Source organism: Ursus maritimus, unplaced genomic scaffold (assembly GCF_017311325.1).
Source record: "Ursus maritimus isolate PB19 unplaced genomic scaffold, ASM1731132v1 scaffold_10, whole genome shotgun sequence".
Taxonomy (NCBI): Eukaryota; Metazoa; Chordata; class Mammalia; order Carnivora; family Ursidae; genus Ursus; species Ursus maritimus.
In genome coordinates, this window is record NW_024423344.1 from 49076249 (window position 1) to 49086566 (window position 10318).

Consider the following 10318-nt stretch of genomic DNA (forward strand, 5'->3'; position numbering starts at 1 on the left):
CCGTATCACAGTTCGTATCAAAATTGCCTGGGCAGCTCTTTGGATGGTGTTGGTTGGGGCCCTTGGACAGTTATAGTCCTTTTGAGCTGGGGTTGGCAAATCTTTCTTTTGGTATGAAGAACCAGATAGTAAATAATTTTGGCTTTGTAGGCCACGTCAGTCTCTGTCACATGTTCTTTGTTTTTTTATGACCATTTGAAAATTAAAAATACCCTTAGCTCATTATTTGTACATATCCTGACAATGAGCTATAAATTGCCAACCCCCTGATGTTGATGTTGCCCTGAGAGCTCATCGGGAGCTATTGGTCGGGAACTTCTGTTTCCTCGTGGGCCTCTCCACATAGCTGCTTGGGCTGCCTCATGACATGGCACCTGGATTCAAAGAGGAAACCTTGCAGGAAAATAATTCCTAATGTGCAAGTATTTACAAACCTCCATCTGTACATGTTGCTAATGTCCTATTGTCCTAATATGTCACATGGCCAAGCAGAGAATCACTGGGAGGGGACCACACAATGACATGGATACCAGGAGGGTGATTCCCTGGGGGCCTCTGAAGTACTGTCTACTGCATGAACTGACATGAAAATAGCTCTAAGATAATATATTACACGGAATAAAGAGAGCTATGAATGATATGCATTGTAGAGTAATCCCATTTGTTTAAGAGTGTTAAACTCATGAACACATTACATATGTATATAAACATGGCTATACTCCTATAATTTGACTCTGTATGAAAATCTGTATATAACAGAAAAAGTCTAGAAGTTAACAGTGGTTACCTCTGGGAATTAGGGCAGGCAAATTGTGGTAAGTGAGGGTGGAGGGAAAATTTAGTCTTCCCTCAAATACCCTCCTATATTGCTTGGGTCTTTCTCATTACAATGATGTAGTATTTTTATAATTTTAAAAGAAAAAATACATATTTCAAACATGGGGTAAGAGATCAAATTTTTTTTTTTTTTTTTTTTTTAAAGATTTTATTTATTTATTTGACAGAGATAGAGACAGCCAGCGAGAGAGGGAACACAAGCAGGGGGAGTGGGAGAGGAAGAAGCAGACTCATAGGGGAGGAGCCTGATGTGGGGCTCGATCCCATAACGCCGGGATCACGCCCTGAGCCGAAGGCAGCCGCTTAACCGCTGTGCCACCCAGGCGCCCCAAGAGATCAAATTTTAAACGTAATAACAAAATTGACCTGTTAGAAATAAACCATTTATAATTTGGAGTCAATCTTTGTAGGTAAGAATTAATGTAAGCACTTGACTTCATTCAAGAGAGATTTTCCAAAAGTTATATTTAAATCAGTTTGTGAGCTAAATTCTATTTTATTTTTAAATAATTTTTGAGCATCTTATTTATGTATTTATGTATTTATTTGAGAGAGAGCAGGGAGAGAGATAGAGGGGGAGGGAGAGAGAATCCCATGTAGACTCTGCACTGAGTGTGGAGCCCGATGCAGGACTCAACCCCAGCACCTTGTGATCACAACCTAAGCTGAAACCCAGAGTTGTCCACTTAACTGAGCCACCCACGTGCCCCAATTCTATTTTAAATGCATATTCAGTTTAAGGGAAATGGTTGGTGAATGCTTCTATAAGATGGCTTTTAGACAGTTGATTAAATTCAGGGTTTGGGGTGGGAAGGAGGACTGCACAGTAGGAATGGTCTGGATTACTCTGGAATCAGGGAGACACTGGTTTAAAAGCCAGTTCCACCACTAACTAGCTCTTTTTCATATGGGCAAGTTAACTTCCATGAGATATATAAAATAAATGTATATAGTGTTGTGAAGATTAAATAAAAGTTTTGTGACCATGTTTAGTCTAATACCTGACATAATGTAAGCACCTAAAATGTTTTGTTTTCCTTTTGGTTGGGTTTTAAAAATTAATATTGATATGTCTAATCTGTTGAAGGTTTAAAGGAGGAATGTATGTCTTGGTAGTAGTTTATTTAAAACTTTTTTTTAGTATTTTCTTTTCCACTTTGATGTTTCTTCTTTAAGTACCAAGTAAATAAAAATGAAATGATTAATTGGATATGAAATATCGTGATTCTGATGAAAAGAAACTTTAGTTATTAAAGGTAATTTTATGTGTAACTGGACTTGTTAGATTAATACCTACTTATAAAATACATAAAATGGGTATTTTAGGGACTATAATGATATATTGATTCTAGTTGAATGTATTATATAGTCTTAATTAATTCTTTCTATGTTTCAGAGGTGAATCTCTAGATAACCTGGATTCCCCAAGATCCAATTCTTGGAAACCATCCCCTTGGCTTAATCAGCCTTCAGGAGTCCATGCTTCTTCCTCTGTTCAAGACTTCAGTCGCCCCCCGCCTCAGCTGGTGTCCACATCAAACCGGGCCTACATGCGGAATCCATCCTCCAGCATCCCGCCTCCTTCAGCTGGTTCTGTGAGGACCACCGCTGCGCCATCTCCCACACCACACAGCCATTCTCCTTCAGGTTCACAACCGGGCTCCCAGCTACGCAACAGGTGAGGACCTTAGTCTCGGGGATTTTTTCATTAAAATTTTCCCAAAGTCTTGTCCAAGTTTTCTAGTGAAAACCAAAAATAAGCATTTTGGAATCTGTCAAATTCAGTGTTCTTTTACCAAAATCAATTAAAGCCTTCTTAATGGCTTTCCATGCTACCCGGAGAGCATTTATGGGTGTCTTGTGAAGCCATCGGAGACCTTTAAAACATGTACCTCATTGCCACTTTCTCGTTTGGTTTTGCTTGTGGTCAGTGCAGACATACTCGTATAATTCTCAGTGCAGAATATAAAAGTACACAATAGCTTGTGAATGCATTTGCAGTTTATGAGTAAAAGCAGTATTGTAAAATGTTTGATTTTTACTGAGGCTCTAATACAAACTTTTTATAGGAACTGAGTTGAAAATGAAAGCTTTATAACCAAGCTCCATTGTCTGTGGAACTTTTAACAAGCTGGGTAGAAAAATGTTAAGTAGTTATCTATTGCTTTTTGTTTGTTTGTTTTTGATTTTCAAAACCATTGCTGGCTTCTTATCTAGTTTGCCAACATTTCGTTCAGACCCCATCAGCTGAATTCTGTAGGTTAAGTGCTGCAGGAACTGGATAAGAGTTATAACTGGAGGTCTTACTCAACTTGTCTTTTGATGTGGAGTAAAGCACAGACATCAGCACGTGTTGGGTTTTGAGGTTTGCATAGCTTCTCTACAGACCATCAATGCTTCATGAAGCCCCATACAGCAGTGTTTCTGCTGTCATCCGAAGGGAGTTCTACTGGCATGTGTATTTTCCATTGCAAGTGAAATACTGAAAAGTAAAAACAAGTGATAAGTATTGGAATTTTTTTTAGCCGTCAAGGGATTTTGTTAAGAAAACATATCCATCTAAAATAATGTTACTCGTACCAGGATCTCTCAAATGTGTCTCCTGGAGTTTGAGTTAAGAAAGGGTGGGAATGTGTGGTAAAGGCTGGGGCGAGATGAAGGCTCTCGAGTGGGAGGGAGGCAGAGGCGAGAGTATGCGTTTACTTACTGAGAGCTTCACCCTAGCAGAGCAGGTAGGAGACAGGCTGTTGGCTTTTCTGCGCTGGGAAGGTCTCTATCTCGGAGGTGGCCCTCTAATGTGAGGCACTTGGCAGTTGTGCACTTTCTGAGTCCCTACCCTGTGCCAGTACTGTGGGAGGCAGTGGTGCTAAGTGACCTTTACCTTCCCACCTGGGACAGGAGAGACCCGCATGCAAAGGAAAGTAGACACCCTCCTTACCTATCTCCACGGTGGCTGTCAGCCACTTGTCATCTCCTTTTCCCGGAGGCAGTCCTGGAAGCCAGAGGCACCATCAGGGAAGCACTGGTCCTTCTGTGTAGCCAGAAGAGCAGGTGAAGGAGAAGGAGGATGGGAAAATAAGGTAAAGATGATAGAAGAGGCGTGTAGTACCTTTTGGGTGAAGCTGGGGCTGCTCTCCTAGCATCCTGATGGGTGTGACAGGAGGAGGGCTGGGCTTTGGCTGGTGAACTGGCTGGATTAGAGGAGGGGAAGACTCGTGCTGAATACAGATGTGATCTCAGGAGACTAATGTCAGGAGTTACAGAATGGACTAATTACCCTGAAATTGTTAATTTACATGAATAGGTTCAAGGGTTTCAGAACCACCACGGAGCTCCTTCAAGGTACAACATAGCATACTTTGATTGGTTGGTGACAGTTTTCTTCCCACAGATCTGTACTTTCCTAAGTAATTATTAATGTTAATGCCAGAGTGTGATTTTAAGTAACCTTGATGCACGCAGATGAAAGCCTCCCTTCCGTTCTCGTTCCGCGTCTAGGTCAGTCAGTGGGAAGCGCGTGTGCTCCTACTGTAATAACATTCTGGGCAAAGGAGCTGCCATGATCATCGAGTCCCTGGGTCTTTGTTATCATTTGCATTGTTTTAAGGTGAGACTGAGACGAAGAGCTTGCAGGCCCGCAACGCTTTGCTTGGAGAGCGCATGGCTTCTTGGCGCGATGGGTGTGAATGTCCCACTAACAAACTCGGTGCTACATTTGCCAGTCTGTGCTGCACTTTGAATCACAAACTGCCTGCTCTCAAATCTTGAACCTAGTCTCAAAAACTAAATCCAGAAACACTGTGCACTCCTGGTCTTCAGTCTGTTAAGATTCTAGGAGTAAAATTTACAGCTTATAAATCCTTTCTTTAACATGCTGTCATAGGCGTACTTGAAGTATAATTTACCAGTGTCATTAACAGCATGGGGACATGCAATTCTGAGTGTCTGAAAGCCTAGCTTTGATAGGAAGAGTATGTCAAGAAGAGCATTGTCAAATATTTCTAGGATTGCAAAGCCTGCTTACACCTGATGAGTTTTGCACAGAAGAACTAAGCCTGTAATTACTTTATTTTGCATTATCTGTCTTTAGAGACACATCAGTGTGATTCTAGAACTTGCATTGGGCCAGAAAGAGACTCTGGCTCTTATTCCTGGAGTCCTGCAGACCACAGCTTGTTTAAGCTTGTGTATCACTGGCTTGAGTAGTTCCTGGCAGAACAGAACCAGTCCAAATAATCAGTGTTTGAGCATGTGGAACCAGTATACATGGCCTGAAAGTGAAAGTGCCAGGTGCAAACACTCACCAGCCTGGGGCAGCGGCCACCAGGCATTGTCCACCTCAGAGGAAAGTGCCAGAAACCCACTCTTTGTTCACTTCTCTAGCTCTTCCATGGGATGCCTTATCCTCTCACATTCCCCTGCAAGAAATGAAGACTAAATTCTTCCAAGCCAATCAGCAGATCATTTTTACTCTTTGGGTATATTTAGAATGATTATTTCGGCTCTTAAAATTAGACTTATGAATTCTTTAAGGTCTCATCTGGCAGGCTTGATTTTAATCTGCTAATTATCTTTTGGGCTTTTTTTTTTTCTTTGCTGAAACATATCTAAGAGCTTAGAAGCTGCATTCTGCTCAATTTTTTTTTCCCCCTGGGAGTGTCTGGAGAGTTCTCAAACTGACTGATTGTGGCGATTCTTTTTTGTCCCTCAGTGTGTGGCCTGTGAGTGTGACCTCGGAGGCTCCTCGTCCGGAGCTGAAGTCAGAATCAGAAACCACCAACTCTACTGCAACGACTGCTATCTCAGATTCAAATGTAAGAGAGCAAATCAGGGAGAAAATTTCTTGTCTTTTAAGGAGGCCGCGGGTTCCCATGCATTTCCCTGACCCTGCAGCCGTGTCCCCCTCGAGCTCCCTGCCTTAGAATTCCAGGCTTTAGGAAGCTTCATGCGTCCCCCACCTTCAGAGCGGGTGTGGGGAGGGGGTCAGTGCTCCAGAGCCCAGCCACTCTCGGGGGGGCTTGTGGGGCCGGGGAATGGGAGAGGGACGCCTTCCTGAGCCAGGACAGCATCCTGTGCTGCCTGCTCTGTGTTTGGAGAAACTTCTAATGACTCGAGGATATCAACAAAGCCAAACAGACGGTTTAAAATGATCCCTCTGTGTAGACTGTAGTCTGTTTCTTGGCTAAGACTCAGTCCGTCATTATCAGCTGATTTCCGTTACTTCACGGTGGGCTTTGTTTTCGTGATTTAGAACATGACCAACTTTAAAAACCGTGGCTTAAAAAAGGTAGTAAAGAATAGCTTATAGTTTATGCTTTATTTCCATATAATCGTATGTTAGTATGATTAATATTTCCAAAAGGAGAACATGAATTCTGATTATGTGGTGTCTCGGTGTCATTTTTGGGAAAACTGAGTTTTTCAAACACTTCAGATGCTAATTTGTATCTAAGCATGTTTTTGTTTGTGTGTTATAAAACCTAGGATAGCTCCGATAGATTGCATATCGTTTGTAGCCACATAAAGACAACCGTTACTGCTGTTGATATTTTAACCTTGATGCTGGTAACATGTGTTTCTTCCTTATTGTGAAAGGGTGTTACAAGTGGTATCAGCAAAACCATTTGCTTTTGAACTCTGAGGTATTTATATGGCCCTTTATGTGTAGAGTGCTTTGAAAATGGTTTCAGCCCAGTCAACTCTCTTTTATCTGTCAGTGGGTTGTGAACCTTCTCTCCCCGGCGTCCTGTCCTTTTCTGGATGCGACCACTGAGGTTGGAGAGTGGCGAGGCTGGGCACGTAATGGCGGGAGTGTGTGTATGTGTGCGCGCTTTTCTCTCTCGAATCAAAGTCCCAAGCCAAATAGAATTGATTTTTGGAATCTTCAGGGGAACATTGCCCATGCCTTTTCTCTCCTCCAGCACAAATAATAGAGTTGAGTGTAACTTATTTCTATATCAGCAGTTTATTTTTACTTCATTTTTGCAAATAAAGGACTCCAGCGCCGAGGCCGTGATTTGCCTAGCTTTATCCTAAGTGAGTGACAAGGTCACTCTTTCTACCTCATGGGGCCATTCTCTGAGTGATGACTGCTATGTATCCCGGGCGGCGATATCCAAGTATTTCTCCGTCCTAAGTACTTCTCTTCTTTTCTCCTTGCCTGATCAGCTGGACGGCCAACCGCCATGTGATGTAAGGCTCCCCACGAAAGCACTGTTGCAGATAGAAGAAGAGGTGGTTGCTGCTGATGTCCATCTATAAATACGTGTTGTACGTCTTTTTTGCTCTTTTTTTAAAAAGAATAACACTTTTTTTTTTTTTTAATTTTTGCCTCTATAGATTACATCAGAGCATTATAGCCTTGGGAGAACCTGTATTTTTGTTGTTGTTTATTTATACGAAAGTGATTCTGTGTGTGTGGGGGGGGGAAGTGCAGTATTTACTTTTTAAATTCAACATCTGAAAAGCACAAGGGAAAATAAGAACTTCGAACTGTTTTTGACTCTGATAATGATCTAGTTTGAGTTTCTAGTGGTGTTTTGAAGAGGGTTAGTATTTTATTGTTTTTTTTAAAGGTTCTGAAACATTATTTGAAATAGTTAATATAAATATATAATTGCATTTGCTCTGTTTATTGTAATGTATACTAAATTAATGCAGAACCATATAGAAAATTTCACTAAAATCTACCCACAGATTTGCTTTCTGTGTCCTTCTTTTCATCTATGTAATATTGTGCTTTTGAAAAAAAATTTTTCAGCATGTGTGACATTTTATTTGCTTCATGAGGGGAATCTCTATTTTCTTCACCAGGATGATCACTAAGCAATGCCCCATAGAAAGTGCTTCTTTTCATTAATACAGAATCGTCATGGTTTGTATACCAAAAGTTTTCTCCAGGAACTAGTATGCCTTTCTGTTCCACTGCGTTTGTAAATAAACTTGCTGATGCATTAAGGACGGGTTCTCTTTTTTTCTTCTGTGTGTGTATATGTGTTCGCCTACCTCCCAGACCTTTTAATCCTATTTCACCTGCGGCTTTTATCGATATTTTTTATTTCACATCTTTACTGAGATAAAAAGTGACATATAACTAAATTCATATATTTAAACCATACAATATGACAAGTTGGATATGTGTGATTACCTATGAAATTATCATCATAATCTTGATATTGTTTGTACTGGAAAACTTTAGGAACTTTATTTTTGACGGAAGGTTGTTTCTGAATGCTGTACGCGTCTGTGGTAGGAGGCGAAACGGATGGCGAATTGTTGGATCATTTGGATAAAATCTTTATTCTTCTGCTTCCCCGGGGATAAAGGGAAATAGCAGTGAGTTTAGAAGATCTACAGAAGAAAAAAAACCCCAAATGTACTTCGTTTTAGAAATCTGGAACCGTGAGGCAAGAATACAAAACTTTTGCTTGCTTTGAGCAAAAATATCAAGTTGAACGAATCCTTTATAACAGTGAAAGTAGAATGGATAATTCTAGGGTATGAGAACAGTATTTGGAATAGGTTACAAATAAGAAGCTCTAATAAGGGAAAAATTAAAAATTTAGTTTGCTTTTGTTTTTTAGTACTCATTACTTTAATAATTTGAAATAAATAATGTGCTTATTGGGGTACCTGACTGGCTCCGTAGATAGGAGTATATGACTCTTGATCTTAGGGTTATAATTTCAAGCCTCATGCTGGGTATAAAGATTGATTAAAAATAAAATCTTAAAAAAATAAAAAATGTGTTCATTGAAGAAAATTGATCAGATGCCCCAAAGCATAAATATAACTCTCAATTCCCAAACTCCAGGCAAGAGCTCTGTTTGAACTCATTCTGTATATATTTACCCTGCATTCTTAGCATCGGATTGTGAATTTTTCTGTGTTCCTAAAATCATTTCTATTTATTTATTAATGGTTGCATAGTGTTCCATTGTTTGGTGCTTTTCATGTTTAGTTGATAATTCTAGGTATATTTCAGTTGTTTCTAATGAACATTTTAATATATATGATTATATATATTAATATATATATATATTTCTAATTTAAATCCTGTGATGGACTCATCTTATTTCTTTATATTGTCACAGATATGACATTATTGTCTCAGAATATAATCTTAGATTAAAATGTGCATTTTTAAGGCTGGCATGATCCATATTGCCAAAGTGGCTTCCAGAAAGATGCCACCAGGGGCGCCTGGGTGGCTCAGTCGTTAAGCGTCTGCCTTTGGCTCAGGGAGTGATCCCAGAGTCCTGGGATCGAGCCCCACATCAGGCTCCTCTGCTGGGAGCCTGCTTCTTCCTCTCCCACTCCCCCTGCTTGTGTTCCCTCTCTCGCTGGCTGTCTCTCTCTGTCAAATAAATAAATAAAATCTTAAAAAAAAAAAAAAGCCACCAGCTTAGATCCCACAAGCAGTACGTGGGCTTGTCCATTTCAGTGCACGCCCACCAGAACGAATTTCTGTTGCCTTGTTGTCTGCCTGACGTGCAGTAGCCCTCAGTATGTAGTAGCTGTAAAAATTAATACATAAACTACTGCTTCAATTTCTGTCATGTTAATTCTGCTTGTTTAGGCCTCTAGCACAAGCTTTTTGTTCATACATAGTGATTTTAGTTTTCTGATCCGACATCTTTTTTTTAGTCCTTTTTGTCTAAGTCTCTTGTCTTTTCATCTATTCTGCTGACTTTTCTTCTTATATGTTCTTAGGACTTTTTTCTCGTGTTTCTCACATTATCTTGCTTAGTGATAACAATGTTATTAGTACAAATTGTTAGGACAGTTTTCAGAGGTTTTCTTCTAAGACACTCGTTCTATAGGACGTTTGTATACACCCGTGAGTATGTGTTACTTCATCTAGGAACAAGGAAGGATGCAGTCAGTCGATATTTTCTATTCATAGTTTATGTCCCAGGCAGTTTTCAGACTGTAGATAGAACAACACATAAATACAAAGTCTTGCTTGTCTTTGTGCTCAGATTTCTTTTTTTTTTTTTTTAAGATTTTATTTATTTATTCGACAGAGATAGAGACAGCCAGCGAGAGAGGGAACACAAGCAGGGGGAGTGGGAGAGGAAGAAGCAGGCCCATAGCAGAGGAGCCTGATGTGGGGCTCGATCCCAGAATGCCGGGATCACGCCCTGAGCCGAAGGCAGACACTTAACCACTGTGCCACCCAGGCGCCCCTGTGCTCAGATTTCTAGTTGGGAGAGAGACAGATAAAGAAAGGCACGGAAGTGTAACATATGATGAATCATGAAGAACACGTGATGCAGAGTAGAAGGCGGACCCTCACATGCCGGCAATGGGAGCTGGGCCATGCTTCTTTATAAGGTTGTTAGAGACTGACTCTCTGACTTTGAGCCAAAGCCTGGAGGAATGAGGGAGCAAATCTTGCAGAGAGTTGAGGGGAAAGCATTGCAGATACAGACAACCGCACATGCAGAAGTCTTGGGGTAGACTACTTGGTGTGTTCAAG

At 40.6% G+C, this 10318-nt stretch overlaps 1 protein-coding gene across 1 annotated transcript in view; it reads left to right on the plus strand.

The window, feature by feature from the left end:
* Nucleotides 1-7788, plus strand: part of LMO7 (LIM domain 7) — a 196837-nt gene extending 189049 nt beyond the window's left edge. The window contains exons 29-32 of the mRNA XM_040623652.1: nt 2234-2515; nt 4336-4444; nt 5549-5651; nt 7006-7788. Coding sequence (XP_040479586.1) covers nt 2234-2515; nt 4336-4444; nt 5549-5651; nt 7006-7028 — 517 coding nt within the window. The 3' untranslated portion in view covers nt 7029-7788. The remainder of the gene's footprint in view (nt 1-2233; nt 2516-4335; nt 4445-5548; nt 5652-7005) is intronic.
* The last annotated feature ends 2530 nt before the right edge of the window (nt 7789-10318 follow it).